Source organism: Mastomys coucha, unplaced genomic scaffold (genome assembly GCF_008632895.1).
Source record: "Mastomys coucha isolate ucsf_1 unplaced genomic scaffold, UCSF_Mcou_1 pScaffold5, whole genome shotgun sequence".
Taxonomy (NCBI): Eukaryota; Metazoa; Chordata; class Mammalia; order Rodentia; family Muridae; genus Mastomys; species Mastomys coucha.
In genome coordinates this window covers 63,026,352-63,052,261 of record NW_022196911.1, presented here as the reverse complement: position 1 = coordinate 63,052,261, position 25,910 = coordinate 63,026,352, and the positions used below count along the sequence as shown (strand labels likewise).

The 25,910-nt window shown below is 44.4% G+C and overlaps 1 protein-coding gene across 1 annotated transcript in view; it reads right to left on the bottom strand.

Moving 5' to 3' along the window:
- Positions 1 to 18,665: 18,665 nt before the first annotated feature.
- Positions 18,666 to 25,910, bottom strand: part of Dhrs7c (dehydrogenase/reductase 7C) — a 25,527-nt gene continuing 18,282 nt past the window's right edge. The window contains exons 3-7 of the mRNA XM_031352032.1: positions 25,498 to 25,610; positions 23,992 to 24,202; positions 21,883 to 21,975; positions 19,645 to 19,800; positions 18,666 to 18,923 (exon numbers count right to left, since the gene is read on the bottom strand). Of these exons, the coding sequence (XP_031207892.1) occupies positions 18,715 to 18,923; positions 19,645 to 19,800; positions 21,883 to 21,975; positions 23,992 to 24,202; positions 25,498 to 25,610 (782 nt within the window). The 3' untranslated portion in view covers positions 18,666 to 18,714. The remainder of the gene's footprint in view (positions 18,924 to 19,644; positions 19,801 to 21,882; positions 21,976 to 23,991; positions 24,203 to 25,497; positions 25,611 to 25,910) is intronic.

Genomic DNA, 25,910 nt, shown 5'->3' with positions numbered 1-25,910 from the left:
ACCCTGTCTCAAAAACAAAAGCAAAACCAAAAACAAGCCTTTAGTATACAGTGGAAGATAATGTAAACAGAGCAGCCACTGTTGTGCTGCTCAGCTTTCCATCACTGTAACAAACTACCCGAGACGATCAACATGTAAAGGGAAAGGTTAATGTTATTTCAGAGGTTCTAGTTCATAGTTGATTGTCCATGTTGCTCAACAATTCTTTATAGGCTAAGAAACAAAAAAAGAGAAAGAATGGGGCTAGGTTCTGCCCACTGCCATTTGAGGGCATACGCCCCCAAACCTAAGGGCCTTCCCTATAGATCATGACTCCCAGAAGCTCTACCGTGTCCTGACAGCATCACCCTGGGGATCATGATTTTCATGTATGGGTCTTTGGGGGACGTTCAGATTCAAACAATAGCAATAAATCAGTGGTACAACCCATAGCCCAAACACTTTAGAGTATTTTGGTCACAGAATACCACACGGTAAAAGAGAAATGAACAAAAATGCAAGTTACTGATCTCTACAGCCAAAATGACTGGCAAAGAAATCACCTGAGGGGGGAAACATACAACAGGCCTGTTCTGTCCATTTCCTTATGGGAAATTCAAGAATAGATACCGATTTGTGTAAAGAACCTCAAATGACACTGACTTCTGAAGAGCAGGTGTGAACTGGTGTGAGCAAACATTATGGAGTAACATAGATGTTTTATAATTTGATTTGGATAATGGTTGCAAGGGAACACCATACATACTCATGCACACACACAAACATACACATAATACACATATGCATGTACACATTCACACATATACAATATACATACATACATACATACATACATACATACATACATACACAGGCACATATATACATTCATAAAACACTTAACATTTTATATGGATGTACATATGAGTGCACATTTAGTCTGCTTGTTCTGCTAGGAATAATAAATAACTTAAATAAAAATATATCAACAAGGACTCCCTGGCTATTCAGTTCCTGAGTCATCTTTCTTGTGTTGGAAGGAGGGGCCCTGGGGTGTCAGTAACTTCTAAGTTGCTGGAAAGTCTGTCAAGGAGGGAGGAGCCTGGACTGAAGGTGTTTAGGAAGCTGCGGAGAGTATACCATGAGCTACCGCTGTCCTTAGAGGTGAGGAAACTCAAGTCTCCTTTGAAGAGCCCTTACCCCAAATGTGGTGGAAGTCAACAGGGGCCACTCCACATTCCATGGTCTACCTTCACTGACCACTCCTCCAGGCCCCTTGGTTGTCCTCTTAGCCTCTCCTCCAAGTACAAATCAACCCACTGACATCATACATGCACACTTAGGGTGTGAAGCACAGGCCACCAGCCTTTGCCTCAGTAGAGGATGACATCTGGAGCAGATAATTTCTCAATAACAAGGATCTTCAAAGAAAATGTTTGCATACGTGTGTGCGTGTGTATGTGTGCTCATGTGTGTGTGTGTGTGTGTGTGTGTGTGTGTGCGTGTGTCCTGGCCCTTTCAGTTGTTAGAGACCAGCCCAAAAGTGTAGCTCTATTTAAAGCATTCTCAGATAAACAGGGACATTTAATGATCTTGGCACTTTTAAGAGGTTTACACTATAGATATGAAGGTGAAGGGCATTTATGCACACTCCTAATTCATCATTATGTAAAGCATTGAAGTAGACAAGGGACCAGAGTCCCTTTGTTACCAGTAGTAGGAGACTGGATCTAGTGTTTCCAGGTAAAAATGATCCAGAGAATTGAAAACAGAGGCTTACATATTTTTCACAAAGGAAGCATGGTAACTTTATTTGGAGCAAAGAGATAGTATACATTAAAGGATACACCATTGTCAGTCTTGATTGACAGTAGGACACAGGAATGAGAATCCTCAAGGACTGCCATTATTGTTTGTGGTTTCTTTTGTAGGGTTTAAGAGAAGGAGGGTCTAGGGGCTGGTGAGATGGCTCAGCGGGTAAGAGCACCATCTGCTCTTCCAAAGGTCCTGAGTTCAAATCCCAGCAATCACATGGTGGATCACAATCACCCATAATGAGATCTGATGCCCTCTTATGTGAGTCTGAAGACAGGTACAGTGTACATATTTATAATAATAAATAAACCTTTGGGCTGGAGAAAGCAGGGACTGAGTGAGCTGGATCTACCAGAGCAAGCAGGGCCGACCAGAGCTAGTGGGGACCGACCGGAGCAAGCAGAGGTCCCAAAAGTCAATTCCCAACAACCAGATGAAGGCTCACAACTATCTGTACAGCTACAGTGTGTACTCATATGCATAAAATAAATAAGTAAATCTTTAAAAAAAAGAGAAGGAGGGTCTGGTTAATAGGGAGTGCAGTTTGGAAGATTCTCTTTTTTATTTTTTATTTTTGTTGTACTTTATGTATATGAGTATTTTCCCTGCACATATGTCTGTACTTTATGTGCGTTCCTGGTGCCCATGGAGGTCAGAAAAGGACATTGAATTCCCTGGAACTGGAGTTACAGATGTTGTGAATTGCCATGTAGGTGCTGGGGACTGAGCTGGGATCTTCTGGAAGACCAAACAGTGCTCTGAGCAGCCAAGCCCTCTCTCTAGCCCAATTATTCTTTATTCCAGTTGATAGGTTATATAACAATTTCTCTGTTGCCCATCTCCCTTCCCATAATGACTGATTCTAGTCATATGTGTGGCTAATTATGCATATGCATAAGATGGTAAATAGGGGGTTATCCTTTGAAGGTTATTAGAGGACACAATTTTGTCTTACTGAGCATGTACCCAAAATTACTCCAGGACAGATCAGCCCTCTATTCATCATACCCACAGATCTGTTGGGAGACACTTGAATAGAAACTGTATCTTATGGAAGGGGATCAGAGATGGGAATACATGTAGCCCAATGAACGGGTGTATGTGTGTGTGGGGGGGGGTCTAGAGGGTTTAGAGGTTACTAGGTTCACTGTTTGAATAGGTGTGTGTGTGTGTGTGTGTGTTTGTGTGTGTGTGTATGTGTGTGTGTGCGCGTATGTGTGTATGTGTGTGTGTGTATGGGTGTGTGTTTGTGTGTGTTTGTGTGTGTGTGTGTATGTGTGTATGTATGTGTGTGTGTGTGTGTGTGTGTGTGTGTGTGTGTGTATGTATTACGATAATAGAACTTGGCTGCCAAGAGCTTTATTACAAGAGGAGCTTGAATGTGCATAACCCAAACCACATGAGGTCTCAAGTCACTAAACTGTCTCCCATGCTTGTCTGCTTCACCTTTGTTTGTTTGTTTGTTTGTTTTTTCAAGATAGAGTTTTTCTGTGTAGCCCTGGCTGTTCTGGAACTCATTCTGTAGACCAGGCTGGCCTCAGACTTAGAAATCCACCCGTCTCTGCCTTCCAAGTGCTGGAATTAAAGGCCTGCGCCACCACCGCCTGGCTGCCTTACCTTTTGTTGGATGGCATTCCTAAGAATGTTCATATTTTTCTCACTTCAAGCCAGGAAGGGAGACAGGAGAAGTCTGAGATCTTTCCCCTGCCAGGGCTCCATCTCACAGCCCACTGAGTCAGCATGATCTGGGCTTAAGTTTCTCTATCTGAAAAAACTTCAAGTTTAAATAATTTTTCAGATCTGTCAAAATAGCTGCTTATTGTGAGGTCTCATGACTGATGGAAAGAGAAAGAACCATTCTGAGATTCTGCCTTCCTGTTTGCTGGTGAGGAGGCAAGTGGAACAGAAGATGAAAAAGCCAGGCTGCCCTTTGGGTTAACACTGAAAACTCAGCTTAATTAAGAGGAGTTAGGCCATGGCTGGAGGCTTAGTGGGGTTTATCCACTCATTGTTCTATCTATCCATTCATCCATATTCATCTGTCTGTCTGTCCATTTATCCAGTGTCTATTCACTCATTGATCTGCTTATCCATTTGTCCATATATAACCATGTGTCCGTTCATTTATTGATCTATCTACATCTTCGTCCATATCCATCCATCCATCCATTCATCCATCCATCCATCCACCCTTCTACTCACCCATCTACCCGATCAATACTTATTGACTCCATGACCCAAGCTAGATACTATTTTAAGATATGAGATATTCTGTTAATCATGGTGTGTTCTCATGGAGTCTACATTTTGTTTAGGGAGGCAGAAACTGATGCAGAAGCAGTAGAGGCATGCTGTCTGATGGCATAGTTTATTTAGCCTGCTTTCTTATAACACCTAGGACTAACATCCCAGGTCTGATGAAACCACTCATAGTGAGATGGGCCTTTGCCTGTTATTCAAGAAAATACATCACTGCCCACAGGCCAATCTGGTGGGGACATTTTCTCAATTGAGGTTTCCTCTTCTGAAATGCCTCTAGCATGTGTCCAGTTGACATAAAACTAGCCTGGAAATCCTGACTACTGGCCACTCCTGAGGCTTGAGTGGATCTCAGTCCTCCACTTGGCTGTGCTTTCAGGCAGGGTGAGCTCTGACTGCCTTCTCTGATCTTTGTCTAGGAAGTGGGTAGCCAGAGTCATAAACAAGAGAAAAGTGAGTGACTCGTTACCTGTAAGGATGCTAATTTCATATCCAAGGAAAAAGGATGTTCTTTTCTGCCATTTTTGTATGTGTGTATGCATGTTTTTGCACATGTGGTACACATGGAAGCCTGGTGTCAAGACTCATCAATTTTTCTTTTACTTTATTTGCTGAGGCTCTCTCCACCAAATTCCCCATGTGTCTAGCCTTGCTAGCCAACTTGCTCTGAGAACCCCATCTCTGCCATCTGCTGGGATCACAGGCAGGCTGGCTCACCATGCCTATGACACTTATGTGGGTTCTGGGGACCTGAACTCCAATCCTCAAGCTTGCAAAGCAAGCCCTTTAACTAGCAAGCCACATCTTCATCCCAGAAAAGAAATTTTAAGTAAAATTATTTCTACTGTCCCATGACTTTCTTTGTTCAAGTTGGTCTTGTTTGTCATGAACAATATAGCAAAGGGATGCAGTTGTAGAGGGAAATTCAAGGGATGACACTCATCCATAGGAGAGTGTGATCAGAGGTATTCCTTAAAGGAAATGACATGTTCCTTAATTCTAGACATGTACTCTGTCGGACTTGAGCATTCCTGGAATTAGTATGTGTTTTACAATTGATGGTACATGGGGTGGTTTGAATGAGGATCTCCACATATGCTCAGATGGTTGATGACTCTGTTGGGAAAGGTTATGAGGTGCGGCTTTGCTAGAGAAACTATGTCACTAGGGTGGGCTTTGAAGTTTCAAAGCCACATGGCATTTCCAGTTTACTCTCTTTGCATCCTGCTTGCTGTTCTAGATGCGAGTCTTCGGCTGTTTCTGACGCCAGCCAGGCATGCTTGCTGCCTTACTTCCCTGTCATGACAATGATGAACTCTCCCCCTCTGGAACCTTAAGCTGGAACAAAGTGCCCCTTTTAGAAGTTGCCTTGGTCACGGTGTTTTATCACAGCAACAGAAAAGTAGCTAATATAGCATTTTAACAGGGGATTCTAGCAAACTAGGTGTTTTCCCCTGGAGACATTTTTAAACTCTCAGATTTGATGTAATATTCGAGTAATGTAAAATCTGGACCACACTGATGTTACTTAGGGTAATCTTTTATGAGGAAAGCAAGCCTAGGTTCCTAATTTTTCCAGTGGTGGTGGTGGTGATTAAATGCCAGATCCTGCACATGATAGGCAAGTACTCTACATCTGAGCTGCACCCCATGACTTTGGGTTCATTTTTCACATTTCAGAATTATTGTCAGTGAGGTGGTAGCACACACCTTTAAATCTCAGCAATAGGGAGGCAGAGGCAGGTGGATCTCTTTGAGACACTAGCCTGGTCTACAGAGATAGTTCCAGAACAGCCAGGGCTACACAAAAGAGAATCTGATATATATTGGCAAAATCAACTTTTGCGTGTGTGTGTGTGTGTGTGTGTGTGTGTGTGTGTGTGTGTGTGTGAATCAATGGCGTGTATGGATTTGCATAATCACCTCTACAAGGTGAGTACAAACTCTCCCACCACCCTAAATCTTTCTTGGGCTCCTCCAGCATAGTCGCCCTCTCTCCTCCATGCCCCCAGCCTCTCGCACTCACCGTGTCTTCTCCGCTATTTTGGATGACATCATCACATAAGCGGGGTCCTACAGATTATGACTTTTGAAGATTGACTTTTTCACTCAATGTGACACCTTTGAGAATCACTCAGGCTTCTGCCATGTGCCAGTAGCTAGTTCCTTTTGGTTTCTGGGCAGCACACCATTGTGCCAAGAAACCACGGTTCAATCATTTATCTGTCAGGGAAGTTTGGACTGGTAATTCTAACTTGCACTGCCATTAAACATTTGTGTACAGGCTTTAGAAACCTGAGGTTTTATTCTTTAGAGTAAGAATCCCATGTGAGAGCTTGTCAGACCACATGGTATAGGCATGGCTTTCCACTTCCTGTAGCTGGTGAGCCGTTGTCCTGAACAATGATCAGTTTGTTTCCCCGTCGGAAGGAACATCTGAGAGTCACAGTTGTTTGAGTCCCCGCAGCACTGTTTACTCGAGACATCCTTGTAGATGTGTGACACATTTATTATAACTTCCATTTTCATTTCTGTGGTAACCAATGACTATGAGCAAATTTCTCTGTCATTTGCTTCTGTTTGTACTCTGACAAAATAGCTGTTGGGTCCTGTTAAATTGGCTTAATTCGCCTTACCACTGAGTTGTTAAAACTTTTTAAAGATTTATTTTTATTTTAACTCTCTCTTTCTGTGTGTATGTGTGTATTTGTGTGTGTGTATGTCTGTCTGTGTATGTGTGTATGTCTCTGTGTGTGTGTGTGTGTGTGTTTGTGCATGGGAGTGCTGTTGCCTCTGGAGGCCAGAGGATCCACATTAGGCAGCTTATAGGAACCTGAATGTAACTCCAGCTCCAGGAATCAAACTTAGGTCTTGTGGAAGAGCAATATGTGCTCTTAACCCCTTAGCCACATCTCTAGCCCATCACTGAGCTTTGAGGGCTCTTTATATATTCTGCTACTTTATGGGATGTGTGATTTAGAAATACTTCTGCTCAACCTAAATAATCATAATTTTATTTCCTTGAAATGTCATTCATAGAGCAAATGTTTTGGGTTTTGATAAACTCTGATTTATCCTAAAAAAATAAACAAAACAAAAAACCCAAAAATATATATAGCTCTTTTCTTTGTGTGTGTCTAATCCCAGGAGGTCCCACTAATTTTCTTCTGTATTTTCTTCAAACTCAACATTTTATAGTTTTTACACATTCTAATAATCTTTGTGCTTTCTGGTTTTCTGTCAACTTGATGCAAACTAGCGTCATTTGGGAACATGGAGTCTGGGTTGAGAAAATGACCCCACCAGATGGGCTGTGTGGATGAGCCTGTGAGCATTTTCTTGACTAGTAATTGATGTGGGAGGACCCAGCTCTCCCACCAGACCTAAGTTGGTGGTCCTGAGTTGTCTAAGAAACGAAACTAGAGCAAGCCAGGAGGAACAAGCCAGTAAGCAGCATGACTCCATGACCTCTGCAGCAGCTCCCGCCTCCAGGTTCTGCCCTGACTTACTTAGATGATGGACTATTAGCTGTAACATGGAATAAATGTGTTTCCCCCCTAAGCTGCTTTTGGTACTGGTGCTTATTACAACAACACAAAGCTAACGAAGATAAATCCACTTATACTAACTTTCTATGATGTGATTTTAGACTGAGATTCTTCCCCAGCACCTCTCCTCCCATATTGAACTCAAATATTCTGGCAGGTTTTTTGATAGAGACCACCCTTTCTCCATTGCCCCTTTCTCAAAGTGAATTATCCACTGCATGGAGTCCATCTTTAGACTCTGTCTTCTGTTTTATCCTCGTGTCTCCTTTTCACCCAGGTAGCACAGTCTTAGTGACAATGGATGGTTCGCTTTGGTGTTTAAACAGATTATTATTCTAGAAATGACATCTAGGATACTGATGCAATGCAAAAATGCAGATCTGGGCTGGGTCTGCACAGTAATGAATGAGGGGCAAAGGTCTAAGTATCCTCTGAGGGTTGAAAGTCAATACCTCTGAGACTTGAGAGTCAGGGAAGCAGGCAGGGGTATAGCCAGGGTTCAGTGGATGCTGCTCAGGCTTTGAGTTAGTGACACTTTGACGTTTTATACTTTGGTTTTACTTTCAAGTTTGTTTAGCAGCAAGTTTCATTCTCTAAGAGTGATTAATGGAAACTGGTGGAACATGAGCCCATTCTGTGCTAGGACCGTTGCTCTGGTTGCTGATTACAAGGCCCTCCCCACCCCACCCCGCGACCCCCGTGAAAGCGCACACATCTTCTGTTTTGAGCTGTGCGCTTTTCCACCTGTGTGGAAACATTTACCAAAAACTATAGATAGCTCTAGGGACTGGGACTGTGAGCCATGAGATTCAACAATGGCCCATATCACCTTTCAACTCGACGCTTTGTTATTTCCCTTCATTTTGACATGTATCTTTAAACACATTTTAAGGATTTTCTTTTTTTAGCATGTCAACTATTCCAGAAGAAAGAAGTAGATGGCTTTGTGCACACTCAAGGAAGATGATGATAAAAAGTGTTCTTAAGACAAACAAACACGTTGTGAAGCAGTCTGCTGTAGTATGAAGCTTAGAAAAAAAAAGAGTGGAAAACCTACTGATGGTTGGGATTTCTCCTTTAATATTGTTTGCTATATGGGACCTTCAATAATGATCAGAGTAGCCCATTCCCATAATCTCAGCATCTGTGGCAAAGACAAGAAGATCATGAGTTCCAGGCTAGCCTGGGCTACATAGTGAGGTAGTTTCGAACAAAACAATACACTCCTGAAACTAAGATGAAAACAAACCGCACGACTTTGATAATTAAAAGGAGCGAGAGGGACATCGGGATGTTGATTACAACATAACAGTAAAACTAAGATGGTCTCCTGAAGACATGAAGTCAGCCACACTCTTTGGGATGCCTCTGAGATCACTGGTACTCAATCCTCCCCCCTCAGTGCTATTTAAAATGAAACTTGCTATGTAATTAATAAAATTAGGGAAGTTTCAAGTTTTGACTCACTTCTTTCTCTTTTCCTTTAGGCCTTTCTGATAACCTACTGGGATTCATTCCCCACAGAATCTGACTTAACAAGATAGCAGGGCCAGGTGTGGAAATCAGTCGGACTTTCAAGGGCACCTGCGGCCATCACCGGTCTGTTTGCTTAGAGCACTTCCCTCTCATCCTTATCTGCAGAGCTCCTGTGAGGCTCATTCAGGAGAGGCTTCCCACTTATAGGATGGTAAAGGAATGACAGATAAGAAGGCCTGGAGGCTGAGCCCTTACCTTTTGAGAGCCCCGTATCTGCACAAAGCATTCCATTTATCCTCCAAACAATGCCAGAAATAAGTGCTAGCTTTGTCCCCATCCCTATCAACATTCCTTCCCTTGTGGAGATACAGTTCTTTGCAATTCTGATCACTACCACATAGACCTTAGAAAATTGAGGGCAAGAACCAGAGGTTTCGGGCTTGGGGTGACTTTTTCAAATTATTTTTATTTTATTTTATGCATATGATTGTTTCCCCTGTGCATATATATATATATGCACAGGGTTGGATCCCTGTGTGGGTGCTGGGAATTGAACCTAGGTCCTCTGGAAACACAGGTCTTCACCTCTGATTGACTGCTGTTGCCCTCCTGATGACTTTTAGCTTCTCTTAGATTCCCAGCCCATCAAAGGGCTCCTGGGTCGTCTGTCCCCTTAGTGTTTATGGAGGTGCACCTGCTGTAGGCTGAGAATGTGAGCCCGGAAGCTTAAAGCCACAAGGAGAGCTGGTGACATCTTTCATTATGTAAATGTTCATAAAATAGTTGGTAAGCGTAAACGTGTAAGTCATACACACAAACGGTTTAAAGGCACGAGTAAACTTCACTTACGAACCCATTACTAAGCTTAAGAAATACCAACCTTACCAGCGCATCTGAAGGCACCACACCTCTCCTAGGTCAGATGTCCACCCTGATCCATCCTCATTGCTGTGTGCCCCACGCCTGCTTTTCCTCAGGGTTTCATCATACATGCAGTTCTGCTTAAATAGTACATTCATTTGATTTCTGAATATTATTATTATTATTATTATTATTATTATTATTATTATTATTATTGTCATTTTTTAGATGAGGTTTCTTTGTGTAGCCTCATCTGTCCTGGAACTCACTCTGTAGACCAGGCTGGCCTCAAACCCACAAAGATCCATCTGCCTCTGTCTCCTGAGTGCTGGATTAAAGACGCGTGCTGCTACCGCCTGGTGAACTTCTGACTTTTAAATACTCTAAATTTGTTCTATTTAAATTTGAAATTTTTAATTTAGGGCCAATTTATATGAGTTTATGGTCATTAACGTGTCCTATATCTAAACTAGACATGATTGTTTTCTTTTTTTTTTTTTGTTCCTAGTTTTTGTTTCTGTTTTGTTTGTTTTGAGACAGGGTCTTACTATGTAGCCCTGGCTGTGCTGAAACTCATCCTGTAGACCAGGCTGGCTTTGAACTCACAGAGATCTTCTCACCTCTGCTTCTCAATGCTGGGATTAAGGACGTGGGCCACCACCTCCAGGCACCATCTTCTGTTTTCACTAAATTATCTTTTCTCACCATTGTTAACACCTTGCTTCACCTCAGCTTTGGAAGTTAATCCTTCATAAACCACCATGCTTATGGTGTTACCAGAGGATGACTAGGGCGGCAGAGAACACGTCAACACCTCCCATATGCCTCCTGATGCCTCGTGGCCGCTTGTAACTTCCATCTCTCCCTTATTGTTACTTCTAACTAGTTGTCAAGTCTTGCTAGTTACAGATACCCTGCACCACATTAATCTGTCTGCCTTGAATGCTCCCCCACCCCAACTGTCCTAATCAATCATCTGGATTCATCTCCTGATTCATTTTTCACCTGTGCCATTCTGATGGTTTCTTACACATAATAGACATGAATGTTTCAGAAGCATATATCTGCCCCCTCCCTGTCTTGTCTTCTCACCCGCACCCCTCTCTTAGTAATTTCATACATAATTGGAGGACGCCAATATTGACTGAATCACGGGTAGAGCCAGACATTTGTAAGAAGGGGGCTTCTGAGAGCTGAGCTGGCTTGCTCTGCAGAGTCAAGCTGTGGGTTCCAGCGGTTTAGTACCAGACTTAGCTCAGCCAGGCAGGGCTGTGTGCAGGCCAGAGCAAGCGCTGAGAGAACAGCGGTAGGACTTGAGTATAAAATGCCCCTCACAGGCTCATGTGTTTGAAGGCTTGATTCCAGCTGGTTGTGCTATTTTCAGAGAGTATAAAAACTTTAGAACACAGGGCTTAGCTGGAAGAAGTAGGCCACTAGGGATGGCCATTTGAAAGTAACGGATGGTCATCGACACCCCATCTCACCCACTCTCATTTGAAATGACATGACTTAACCCTCCCCCACTACACAGTCCTGCCACCACAGGGTCCTGAACTTTCTGAAACCACGTGACAAAATAAATCTCTTAAAACACGGAGGAAGGCAGTGACCGAGAGACCACAGGGACTGTGGGAAAAAAGAACAGAAAGCATCCTGGAAATATTCTGGTCCAAGAATCCAGTGCTTTGTGATTTTTTTAAAAATTAGGTATCTTTCTTTTTCAGTAAATTTTCATTTTTTTTCCCATGAGTGAGTTTGGGCCAAATTTCTGCTATTAATCCCCAATATCTTTACTAGCCCACATTTGATGGTACTGCCTTCCAAAACATCTTTAGTCTTTGTTGGAGTTTCCTTGAAGGCAGGACCTGGGACAAGGACTAGGAGTGGTAGCTATTGAGATGGTGGCCTGAAGCAAACAGAAACCAGAGAGTGAGAGAGGAGCAAGAGAAGACACCAACCAGGAGCACTATTAAACCATGTTCAAACTTGTTGAAGACTCCATGAGAAACTATAGAGTATGCCTCTGAGGTGTAAAAGGTTGAGGCTCTACCCACAGATTCTTGGCTTATCTCCCAGGGACACTTAGAGTTTTGGACTCTACCTGCAATGGCAGAAAGAACTTTCTTGTTTTAGAGAGTCTCAGGCAGAGAAGTGGGTGCTGGCAAGCAAGATGGGAATGCAGTTGGAGTGCATGAGAGCCTCAACTGCATCAAACATTCTCCTTTACCTGGAGAGATGGCTGCTCTTCCAGAGGTCCCTGGTACACTCCCAGAACTCTCATGGTGACTCAAAATTATCTGTAACTCCAGTTCTAGGAGCTCCAATATCCCTTCTGGTCTCTGTGGACACTGAACATACTCATGATGCACAGACATATATGCAGGCAAAACACCCAGACACATAAAATAAAATAATTTTAAAAATTAAAAAAATAACTTTTAGAAAGTCCTCCTTTATGTCTACACATCACTGGCTAGTCAAGAAGAGACTCCCGACCACATCGTCCTAAGGGACATTTCTTACCTTTGCACCCCATGGTTTCCCAAGTACCATTGTTGACATATTAGGAAAAGGATGCCTGACCTGATATTGAAACTAGAAGCCTCACCACCTTCTAACATAGGCTATTGCTCTTGGTTCTTGAATGGTTCATCTGGTCATCTTCAATCACCAGGATTTTTAATAGACCAGCTACACAACTTTGTCTAAGCTACCTACCCTCCTTGATGTCATCATACACACACACACACACACACACACACACACACACACACACACACACACACACGTGTTATTTGTAATAATAGAACCAACATGTATTTTGAAGGCTTGCAGGGAGCATCTCATGAGCATCAATCTCATGATGAAGATTCAAGTCGGGCAGGAAACGAGTCTTAAATGTTTCCTATGTGCTCGTTTCTTGGCTCCTCTAGAGAACAACACATGTAGAAAAGCGGGTTGCCGTGTCTGGAAGGCAAAGGCTATCTCTTTCTTTGGGAAAGCATCTTAGTTACAGACCCTATGAGAAACCACGGGGCGTGTGTCTTCAAAGCATAAGAGGGCGGGGCACTGCCTACCAATCTGCCCTCCCCCAAGCCCCGATTGGTGGAGGGATTCCTCCAGGCACACAGCCTCTGCTGCAATTCTTGCAATTACCGCAAACATTGAAGGGACACAGGCTTGAGAGGAAGTCCAGACACAACAACAGTAAAGGCTGTTGAAGTGAGTTTAAATGCTCTTGGCATGCATGCCAACCATCGTGCCATTGCTGAAGCTGAGTGTGTGGCTAGCATAGGAGATGGCTGGCTCTGGGGAAGGATGTTCTGCTCCTGTTCAGATAGTGCCGTCCCATAACTCCCGGCCTACAGACGGCTCGTGGCCCAGGCTTAGGCCATAAACCATAAGACGCCTGACCATTTCACCAACCCTGCTTCTAAGCGGATAGGACATAGCCCTGGTCCTCTTATCCCAACAACGGGAAGAGGGTGACAGTGAAATATGTCACCTGGGTGATAGTGGGGTAGAAGGACATTTGGTACCTTGACTCTAAATGCCTAATATAAAACTTTCTATTTACTTGAGGAAATAAATGTCTAAGTTGGGTTCTTGCTGCCTGTCATACCCCTCCCTCTGCCCAAATCATAATTGACTTCCTAAGCATTCACAAAGTCGTCCCAGCATACAGATTGGTAGTGACTGTAAGAAGCCAAGGACAACCCAAGACCACTCAGATTGGCTCATAGCATATCTTCAACAACCTTTGATTCACTCCTCTAAGAGATTCCATGTTAGAGAAGAGCATCCTGACAGTAGCCCAGGTCAGAGCTGGCAGTGGGCAGCCTTGACTGGGCATTGTACACTTTGCTGGTGCTGAGGTCCTGGGAGACGCTCCTCCTATGCAGATCTGGCTCACCATGCTGTGGGGACAGAGAGGAGAATGCTGGCACTCTGCTCACTCTCCCCATCTGGGACCCTAGCCCATGGAATGGGTGCCACTCATATTCAGGGTGGGTCTTCCCTAGGGTCTCTAGAGACACCCTCACAGACACTCCCAGAGGTGTGTTTCTGAGGCTCTGAGATAACCTAGGGAATTATAATGCAGAAACTAGTTAAGCAGTGTGGTTAAGAGTTAAAGGAAACCAGCAAGGGGTTATGAAACACCCTTGGGGCTAACAATAGCAAGATCTATTAACCCCTCCCTCCAGGGATAAGGGGAGGAGTTGTCTAGCCGTAGTATAGCCTAAGGGTACATCTGTCCACCTGTCCAGGCAACGACTGCAACCTGATGGAAGTCCTAGGAAGTTAAGAGCTCTGGCTTCCTTTTCTCCTGCCAGGCAATCCCCAGAGGCAGAGCCCCATCAATAATCAATATCCAGGGGAGCCTACTGCTGTCACCTGCATGCTCCTGGGCACACTGAGATGCAGCCAACAAAGGATCCGGTAAGGCAAATAGCGACTGTTTGAGCTCAGCCATCATGAATTTATTTGTGTGGTCTCCTCACTGCCCTGTCCTGGAGCAGGAACCCGAGGGCCTGGGTAGTGCTGTCAGTGAGGGTTCTAATCTTCCCCGCGAAGGGCACACGTGCTAAAAGTGGTTGGGAGTTGTGATCGATTTATCTGTTTCTTCATGCTTTTTCTACTTAATCCACTTTAAACGATTTTTGTGGATTTGGGGCAGGAAGCAAAGACAAGAAATCAATCACCTTTGTCTTTCACAGCATGGAGTTGAGAGCTGTTTCAATCTCTTCTTGGAGTAACCAGTGTGTGGTCTGGGACAGCCATTGCTACCTAGGTCCTTTATATCTCCCAGTCATTCTGTGTCCTTGGGGCTATGCCCCTCCAGGACACCCTTGTTATTCCCTGAGCAGCAGCAGCAGCAGCAGCAGCAGCACCAGCACCAGCAGCAGCAGCACCAGCAGCACCAGCAGCACCAGCACCAGCAACACCAGCAGCAGCACTAGTAGCAATAGGCAGAGCATGGATACCCTTACTTTTCCCATCTGTGACATGGAAAGCAAGTCTTTCCAGGGAACCTAAGCAGAGGGGAGAACTCCATGGGATCCTTCTTAAGACTTTACAAGACATTGTGAATATGATACATAGAATCTTGCTGCTTTGTGGGATTTCTAGGAAGGTGTTTGTAAAATGTGTTAGAGCAACAGTGCCACTTGGTGGTTATTACTCTCATTGCATAGCATGTCCATTCCCCACCCTTTGTTTCTACCTTAACATTCCATTTATTTTGTTTCATTCTGTGTATCAATATAAAGAAAGGTTGGAGACTTTCATTTACTATGCTAGTGAGATGCCAGATCCTTACAGGGTCCCAGAGTGCCATCCCAGAGCAACAAGTTGCATCCTGAGGGAGACCAAAGTTGATGGACAGGAAATTTGACTAGGGGTTGCTTGGCGTGTCCACCCATCAGTTTTATTAGGTCCACCCCCGCTCCCCCCAAGGTTCTGGGATCCCTCAGCTTAAGAGAACCTTTGGCCAGCTAGCAGGGGATGGTAGAGCAGACTCACATACACTTAAGGGTCCTTTTTCCTTAGAGTTGATCTCCCTGGCTTGTTTTAGTGGAATCCTAGTGTAGTGGCTTTTCCCTACTCCAGAGTCCTTGCTTTGTCAGAATGCAACCCTCAGTGACAGCATGCATGCTTCTAGTGACAGTCTCTTCCTTCTCCAGTCACCCAAAGGCTGGACCCTTGTCTCCTCTTACAGAAGGTACTTAGAGGCAGCTTTTACTAAAACTGTTGACTCCTCACTCGGGCCAACAAGATAACTAAGAGCAGGATGAATACCTGACATTTATACCTTCATTTCACATCCATCTCCCTTGTTTGAAAACTCTGGGTCAGACTTCTGCTTAACTCAGTGTGCAGGCATGTCAGTCCCTCAAGGAGTGTCCATATAAAAACTGGTGACACCTAACCAGTCTCAAGACAGAAGGTACAGATGTGAGTTTATCCAGCAGTCAGCTCTCACAATGTCCTATTCTAGACGCCAGACAGGATTCACAGGTCTCTCTCAACATTGGCCAAACTTGCAAGTCACCTCAGATTCCAGGAAGAGTAGAACCCTGTAGGTTAGACACCTTATCATGAGATTACCGTCAAGCAGGAACCTTATGGGAGCTGGCTTGTCTCCTTAAGCAAGAAGGGCTTCTTTGAACCCCTCTGCAGACACAGAGCAGATACAATGATCAACCAGATGTACCTAGCCAGGACTGTTAAGTTATACAAACCTCTGTCCTTCTGCCTCACTCACCCTCAGTTTAAATCTAAAGCTCACATTGATATCCTAAAGATAGATGGACATGGGGTCACCAAACGTTGTCTGTTCTTCCCAGCACAACTCCTGTAGGATCTTCCTTCTCTGTCCTTCAAGGCTCCTCACTTTGATTCGATTTGATCAAGTGACAGCATCAACTGTTGGGACTCTCTTGTCATAATAACCACTGTTGGCCTGGAATTTACAAAGCAGAGCCTGTAAGGGAACAGGTAGGGACTCTGGCCAAGCTCTGAATAGGTCCTGTGGCTCTGGCTCTGGCTCTGGCTCTGATCCTTCCTGCCCTCAAGTTGCCATACTCATATTCTGGTGGCCACTGCTGTGGCTTCCCCCCCCCACTCCTCACAGTGCTTTTGACAATCAAACCCACCAAAATAAAGTTAACTTGCTGATATCTTCCTGAATTCAAACCCTACATTTTTCCTCCTGTGGCTGGAGGACTTCACCATCCCACATTTTGGGGTTACTGGATGATCATGAAAGGATAGACAAACTTATTGATTTTTTTTTTTTTTTTTGGTTTTTTGAGACAGGGTTTCTCTGTATAGCCTTGGCTGTCCTGGAACTTACTCTGTGGACCAGGCTGGCCTTGAACTCAGAAATCTGCCTGTCTCTGCCTCCCAAGTGCTGGGATTAAAGGTGTGTACCACCACTGCCCAGCAGCTTATTGTTTTTTAAAAGACTTTTTATTTTATTTTATTTTATTTTATTTTATTTTATTTTATTTTATGGCTACCTATGCATGTCTGCACATTGGTATGTGTATGTGAGCAGAGGTGCCTGCAGAGGCCAGAGGAGTTAGATCTTGTAGAGCTGGAGTTACAGGCTCTCGTGAGGGGCCCAGCATGGATCCTGGGAGACCATCCTTTGCAAGAGCAGTAAGCACTCTTAACCATGGAAATCCCTCTCTATCCCACATTCTTTACTTTTTAAACGATTTATTTTATGTGTATGAGTGTTTTTCCTGTGCATATGTATGTATACTTTCTGGTGCTTGTAGAGGACAGAAGTGTTCATTGGGTTCTCTGGAACTGGAGTTATGGATGGTCGTGAGTGTTGGACTTTATCCCTCTGGAAGAGGAGCAAGTGCTCTTAATCCCTGAGCCATCTCCTTAGCCCTTGATTTTACTTTTTTTAAAAAAAAGTATTTTATATATGTGAATACACTGTAGCTGTCTTCAGACACACCAGAAGAAGGTATCAGATTCCATTACAGATGGTTGTGAGCCACCATGTGGTTGCTGGGAATCGAACTCAGGACCTCTGGTAGAACAGTTGGAGCTCTTAACCACTGAGCCAACTCTCCAGCCCCTTGGTTTTACTTTTAAGTGTCAATTTACATACATGTATGTATACAGATATATAGGTAAGTGACAGGTTTAGGAATGTAGCATCATGGCCTTTCATCTGTAAACATTAGAAAGCTTGAGTCCAAGGTTACAATATTAGTGCAAAAACATGTGCCCACGTTTTCCTAGAGTCCAGGAATCATTTGCTGTCTTTATAAGCAAACTGAGCCTCGTGCTTTAGAAGGAGCATTGGTTTGAAAAAGTCTGGACTAACAGGTGCCTGAGGGTGGAGGATCTTAGCAACCACAAAGGATCTAAGAAACTGGCCATTTGTGCCTGCACCCCAACTGGAGAAGGGCTGAACTGTGCTTCCAATGAAGGGTGTTATTAGTTTAAATTTAATAAGAAGTATATTGTGATGCAGCATTATGTATAACATAAACATATTATTACATACATGTTCACAATATATATGCTTATGTGTGTAATGTGTATTGTGACATATTATATAATTAATGTATTATATAATATACCATATTAAATATTAACATCAATAACCATATTAATATTAGTCATTATTATGGGCATACTTTAGCTTTACATATTTATGTTATATGATATATTTATATAATATATAAAATGTTAACATGATTGACAATAATAATCAGTATATGACAGTCTCTATAATATCATGCTTAAATAATTAAATAATATCATGTGTAAATTACTCTCTATTAAATAAAATTTAAAATTCAATTTCTAACAGGTGACTGGTGCTGGTACAGTTCAAAGGTCATTTCCATCCTACAGGAAGTTGGACTGGGAAATGCAGCCCTAAAGTTTGCCCAGTGCCTTCTGGCTGTTGGAGGTTGACTTGGCATACCCCTCTGTAAGCAATGGGGGTGTTTTTCTGAGGCCATAGCATATAGATAATGTATACGTTTGATGTATTACAGCTTCTGCACTTTTGATCAGTTGTCATCCACCAAAGCAGAGAAGCTTCTGGAAACGTGCCTCCGATTTTGTGTGGGAAACATCTAGAGGCTCCGCAGCTCTACCGTGGCTCCTCTGTGGGAGGGAGCCTTGAGCAGGGATCCCTAGCGGGTTAGGGCCTGTGACCTCACTGGCGGGAGAGGAAAGATGAGCCAGCACTCTATAGGAAAGCCTTTATTCCCCTTCAGTGATCCCTTTGGCCACAAGGTTAACCCTCTTCTGGCACATTGAGCTTCTCCTTCACCCCACAGGCCACCACAGCGAAGAAGAACTCGGGGAAGAAGGTGCGGATGAACACGGCAGCCTTGGGGATCGGGTTGGCCATGAACACCTCTTGCTTCTTCCTCCGCACTGTCCGCATCACTTCCTCAGCCACCTCCACTGGGTGCACGCCGTAGGCCAGCTTCCTGCAAAAGACTGGAAGCACAAGCCAGGCCGGCCATGGCGTTCAAATCCCCTGACTACAAAGATGCTTGCATGCATATTTAGCGTCATGGTGTACTAACACTCTACCAACCTCTGATCTCAGCTCTGGGGGTAACACTTCACCCTCCAACCATTGCTGCTTGGTCTACTACCTCCTTTATTCCTCAGTACCTTCATAGTGACGGGGATAGGGACGACGTAAGGCAATAAGAAAGCAAAGGAAGGCCTGTCATTTTCTGGTGAAGCTGTGCTTGCCCAGGACCGCTGGCATTCCTTGCTCTGTCCTCCAGCTCAGTTATTTTGGTGTCTTAATGCAGACCTCAAGTTTTGGGTGAAGGGCAGCATCCTTCATTAGAGTATTCTAGAATAATTAGCCTTCTCTGTGGGCTATAACCTTTTCCCCAGTTTTCTAAAGGGAAAAAGGGAAATGGGGCCAGCTTTATGAAGGGCTTGCCTCTGAGCTGGGGTACAGGCTGTCCTGGCTGGAGAAGCTTAGTCGCCATGTGGAGCTGCCTTTTCAGAAAGGGTGCAGGGTGGTTCTTAAAGCCCATGTGCGGGTTGTTAAGTCTGGGAAAAGCTGTTGAGCAGGGTGAGTGTCTAGCTCAGCCAAGGTCTTCTGGCTGCAGCTTTGGGGTGCTGTCTACATGGTACTGGAGACCAAAAGATTTAGCTTCTTCACCCCCAGACTCAGGGTTCTCCTCTGAACTCTTACATTTACAAATGGATGTCTCCCAGTTTCTCTGCTCAGGATAAGCATGGTAGGATCTGATGAAAGTTGGGCTCACGGTGCTGACCACAACGTCGTATTCCTCAACCTCGGCTCTGAGGCAGTCAAAGAAACCCATGACGGCATGCTTGGAGGCTGCATCTGGAAGAAAGACCAGCCAGAGATGTGTACAGGAAGGGATTCCGCCCTGCTTCCCTGGGGTTGCACTTTAGACAAGAGGGCAGACAGCTCAAGGCTGAAAGCGACCTGCAGACTCCCTGGGTTAGACTGTTACAACTAATTCATCCACTGTCTCACTGGATCTCTGCCCCTGTTGTGTGACTTGCTGTCTCTTCAATTTAATCCATCCCTCAAGATCCATAGGTTCCCCAACCATGGACTGAAATACTCAGAAAAATAATTGTATGTCTATTAAATGCACACAGACTTTCTTCTAATCCTTGTTCCCTAGACAGGACACTGAAGCAACTTCTCCATAGCTGTGTTAGGGAGTTCTCACAATCCAGAGATGATGGGAAGTATGTGGGAGGGTGTATGCTAAGCAAATAGTGCAGCTAAGGGGGATGGTGGGGGCTAGAACCACTATGCTGAGAGTCCATTGTGAAAAGACAGAGGAGCCATTGTGTCTACTCTATGAAGAGGAAAGAAGAAGCTGAGCGGTCACGTGATGACACTAGGTTCCACAGCCAAAGGTGGAAAAGCATCGACTAGAATCCTAGCCTCTTGTCTCCTATGCCTCTGTAGGATCCTGGCCTCCTATCTCCTTTACCTCGGTAAGATCCTGGCCTTTTATCTCCTGTGCCTCAGTAGAAACACCCTCAGAGCTCACACAGTAGGACTACCCTCAGAGCTCATAGTAGGACCACCCTCAGACCTCACAGAACACCCAGTTCTACTTTCATGAACACAGGAAAGTTTAAAGCAAGGGCACATCTTTATACTGCTAAGAGGGCTGAAATCTAGATGAACCATCACAAGTGATGGCGAGTAGAGGAGAAATCAGAACCCTTATGGCATGCTGGTGGGAATGCTAAGGGTGTGTCTGCTTTGGAAGTAGGCTTGGAGTTTCTTAAACATTTAACTATAATTCTTCTTCTAGGTTTGCACCGGGGAGAAATGAAGCCTTGTTCTCACAGAAAGGATTCATGCATGTTCATAGGAGCATTATTCATAATTCCAAAGTGGACTCACTAAATAGCTATCAATAGAAGGACAAATAAATAACCTGGTACATCCAAGCAAGGCAGTATTTACCATCATTTGAAAGAAATGTGGATGCATGCTACCACATGGTGCTACAAATAAGAGGCAGTAATGGTCTGCCATGGGGAGGCGTTCAAGAAGCTCCCCCCATCAGAGGATATATAAAGTGAACTGATATATACAGTTCCTGCGGTGCTGTAACCACTTATGAGTTATCCACGTTCCTATAAGGTAACTCGTCACCCAGCTCCTGTCTCAGCACCAGTGAAACTCTTTGGTTCGTCAAGCTTGACTTGGGTAGAACTATTTCTTGTGTCTATCGTTGGCTCTTTATCAGGGTGAGTAGCTACTTGTTCATCTCTCCCAGGAAAAATAAACACAACAGGGACATTAAAAAGGTGGGACTGCTACCACACTGACTCCTGAAAGATCCTGGGAATACACCCCTACAGTTTCCTCCACATACATCTCCCTTTCAGGGCTTCCCATCTCCTGGGATTCTCCGTGGCGATAAGTATGCCATGGATAAACCTCTTTGGCTATGACACTGCTACTGTACAAAGCTCCGCCCCTCGGTTCTGCTCCCTTTCTTCCCCCACCCCCTTTTCTCAGAGGAAGCCCCTCATCCTCCTGCTTTGTGATGTGTATGCTTCTTGTTCCCAAACAAGTCTTTGGGAACCACTTCGTAGAAGAAGAAGTGTTTGAGCCAGGGCTGTAACATGTATGTAAGAGTGTGACTATCGTGTCAGCTATATTACATTGATGCTGCATATGTCTTTGCACCTGTGGCACTGAACTTTGGGAGGAGAGGGATTTTTGTCTATTACATCCCCAAATCTCCCAGGGAACTGAGACATGAAAGGACCCCCACCAGACCCATCTCATCACTGGATGAGACAGACACCCTTTACCTCATGTGGTCCCTTAGCATAGTCTAGACTTAACAGTGCTTGCCCTGAGACCTTTTTTTTTCCATTTTTAAAAAATTATTTATTTTTAATTTTTGTCTTAGTGACTTACAAGCTGTGCGGAATGGGATTCCAAACTTTGCTTGGATGTTGTTCACTAACACGATCTGGCCTGTCCTCCTGGAGATCATGTTGGGAAGCAGAACTAGAAAATACAAGGAGTCCCAGTTAGAAATCTGAGACTGACAGGTCATAGAGGCAGATCCCCACCCCAACCCCCACTGTTACCCATGTTTCTGCTACCTCGTCATCAGCTATTAGACTATAAGGGACAGAGATAGAGGTGGCCCCAGGAAGTCATTTGATCCAGTGTTTCCAAGAGAGACCAGTTGGCTGGCACACTGCTGGGTGGTATAAAATGACCCAGCACTGTACTCGTTAAGTGATACAGAATTTGATAGTAAGTAAGCGCCGCCCACCCTCCCTTCTCTGACTGGCAAGTCCACTTCTTCACTGGCATTACAGTCTACTTCTTCAGGAATCTGGAGTAGTATACTGATGACCAGCTGAGACATCCAGCCTGTGGACTGAGCAACTACTGAGTATTTGGACTTTCTGTTGGTAAACAGCCATTGCTAGATTAGCTGGATCCCAGCCTGTAAGCCACTCTAATAAATCACACACACACACACACACACATATATACATATACACATATACTCATGTATATGTATACATATATTCCATAAGTTTTCTTCCTTAGAGAACTTGGCTGATCCATTGGTCCTGGCCTTCCTCAGATTTCTCTTTTCCTTCCTCACTTATTGTCACTGAATGGCCTGTCGAGGTTGATGGAGTGTCATGCCTTTGATGGGCCTGCTTGGATGGCAACAAGGATGGGGCTGGGGAAAAACTCCCCTTTCTCTTTTAGTTGAGACAGAATCTCACTATGTGGTCCAGCCTGGCTTCAAACTGGCAATCCTCCTGCCTCAGTTCCATGAGCCCTGGGAATATAGGTATTTGCCACCATGCATGGTTGGAAATGTGTTATTTCTGGGAGTGCAATTCTAGAAGCACTGCCAAGTCATCTTTCTACCTCAGGTGCTTCATTCCCTCTGTCTTGGAGACCCATTCCTGGAGGCCCAAGCATGGGAGCCAGGTGACCGGAGGACATGCCTTCCCAGCCTCAGCTAGGGCACCTGGTCCTCACATAGATATAAGTTTCATGCCCTTGCTGTCCCTCAAGTCTGCTGTGAAACAATACAGGTTTTAGAGTGGAAAGATTAATTTGGGATTCTCTTCAGTGGCCATCTCCCACCCTAACCAAGACTGCAGGACTGAGTTTGAACTTAGCTATGGAAAATCTCTATCTGGATGTCTTCTAGGCCCTCCAACAGGCCCTTTTGGGGGCTACTGTAAAGGGACACACATTAATGCTTCTCCTCTTTTGATGAAGAGGTCAAAGGTATACTGAGTTGTTTGTAGTTGAGCACTAGTCTCTCTCTCTCTCTCTCTCTCTCTCTCTCTCTCTCTCTCTCTCTCTCCATGTGTGTGTTCTCTCTGCACATGTGTGTTCAATTGTGAATGCACACATGGAGGCCAGAGGTTGACTTCAAGTGTCTTCTTTGACTCCTCTTATTCTTTGAGACAGGATCTGATCTGTCATTGAACCTGAATCTTGCTGTTTTGACTAGACTGGCTAGCCAGCAAGCTCCTGGGATCCTCTGATCTGCCTGCTGTCCTAGAGCAGAGCTTACAGTCATTGTGCCACCATACCTGGCTTTTATGTGATGCTGGGAATCTGGCCCACATGTTTTCAGAAGACCAGCACTTTATCCATCTCCCAGCCCCATCTTCTTCATTTCTGAAGACAGAACCTTTGACTGATTATCATGCTTAAAGAAGAGCAGCTATAAGACTTATGCAGTGAAGCACAGGCAAAAGCTGAAGATAGTGGTCCAGAGAGACAGACTCACTGGGGAGAGGTATTGGGCAAGGAGCAGAGTTTCATAGCAAAGCAAGAGTATATCAGTAAGACACTTCCTTTTGTGACCAACAACTTCCTTTTGTGACCTCCAGTGGGGACCTGAAAGCTTTCAGTGCTCAGATTAAGACCTTTCTTGGATCTGTCCAGAACCAGATGGCCACCTGGTGGTACCACAGGTCTTCCCATAGAATCTGGTGGTCCACAGGCCCAGAGGAAAAATGAAACTCACAGGACCTTTGGTGAAAGTGATGGGTCCAAAGTAGTTGGCATCCATGATCTTTTTGTCAAGCTCCAGAGAAATCTTATGGGCAGGCCCCTTTACTTTCACACTGGCATTGTTGATGAGGATGTCCACACAGCCGTAGCAGTCCAGGACCTCTTTGGCCACATCTTGAACACAGCTAATATCTGAGAGATCCAGGAGGACCAGTTTGGGGGTGAATGTCTGCTGGAGCAAGGAGAGAGTCAAGACATGTTTGGGATTACCTCCTTGGAGATGTTGGGGGACTTCAATCAAACAGCATAGAATCAAAGTCATAGAATAAGTAGAGGAACAAAACCAAGACCAAGGGGAAGACGTAAAACAACTCTGGGATGAAGGAGATTGCTGGAGAATCTAGTTTTGGAGACCAGCAATTAGGTGTGAAGATACAGTTGTTTGAACTTGTCGCCAGGACTTCTCAGCTGATAAAACCATTCTTGACAACTAGGCAACTCTTTGGAAACTAAGAATTGACTCCAGTCCTAGCATCATAACTTTGAATACTACTGGTTTCTTTTGAAAATTGCTTCCCTATTTGTTTTATAAGATACAGGAAGATTCAGCCATTGGCCATTGGCAGGCACCCCTTGATCTGGATCAAAATTTTGTATTCCATACAGTGCTTTGGAAGCATCTGTTACGTGCTAGGAGCTGAACTCAGTTCTGGACATCCTCAAGATGTTACAGGTTTAGAAGTAAGGATGGGGACAGTGCTTGGTAGTACCCTGGAGTCAAGGCAACTTTTGCCAAATGTTAGCTCTGATATACACCCTTGAAGAGAAGGTTCCCATTGTGGGTCATGTATGTTTGGGAAATATTCACCAATCTCTAAGTTCTTTGGGGGAAATCCACACTAGCATTTCAATGGTTCTGAAAAATCCTACAGTAAAGAAACTGAGACAGGCTGGATTGGAAGCCAGTATTTCCCACAACTTGGTTTTGACTCCAAACCTAATAACATCCCAAGAAAGGTTCCATGTAGTATTCTGTGTAGTTCTAGTTGATCCATCTCCTCACATGCCAGGGTTGGCTCTGAATTCCTTTGAGTTGTTTGCAAACACCAACTTCAGTCTCAGGAGTAAGGAAATTTTTTTTTTCCCATTTAAATCCCAAGGATCACTGAAGGCAATGTCTCTAACCTGGATGGCTTAGGAGGGGCTTCCTTGATTTCTTCCATGAACCTATGCCTTGTGTTGTTTGTTTGTCTTAATGTGAGCTGCACTTATAGTCACAACTCACTGCTGGGACATTGCTAACTGTGTTATTTATAAGTCTGACTAACAGACTTGGGGGATCAATGCCCAAGTTTCACCCTGATCAAAATAAGCCTTTTGTTGGGCAGACAGGCCTCTGTCAGGGTCAGTGCCATCAGCTCTGATTTCTCCAAAGCCACTGTCACATTTCCCTGGAACTACCCCTAACAATGATGAGGCTCGGGGTATCCAGAGGTTCCTCAGGCTGTGTGGAGAGAGTCTTACCTTGCTGGGGTCAGCCACGCTGGTCAAGGCAGCGTAGAGGCTCTCCAGTCCCTCCCAATTCTTTCCACACAGCACCAGCCTTGCTCCACCTGCATGGAACACCCGAGCACATTCTGTGGAGGAGAGAGAAGAGAGGCAGAGTGTACTTTGTGAATGGAGCTGTAGAAGGGAGTTCCTGTCTTAAGATCTCCCGACGTCTAAACATTCTGATGTTTCATCCATCACCATGAGCTCCTCCTCCAGGTTTAGGGGTGCTCAGGATTGAACCCCAACCTTGCTTTGTGTTTTGCGAGTGCTCCAGCACCGAGCTGTACCCCAGGCTAGGATGGTTTGGTTGTGTGCTGTGTTTTTTCTCTTCTCTTCTCTTCTCTTCTCTTCTCTTCTCTTCTCTTCTCTTCTCTTCTCTTCTCTTC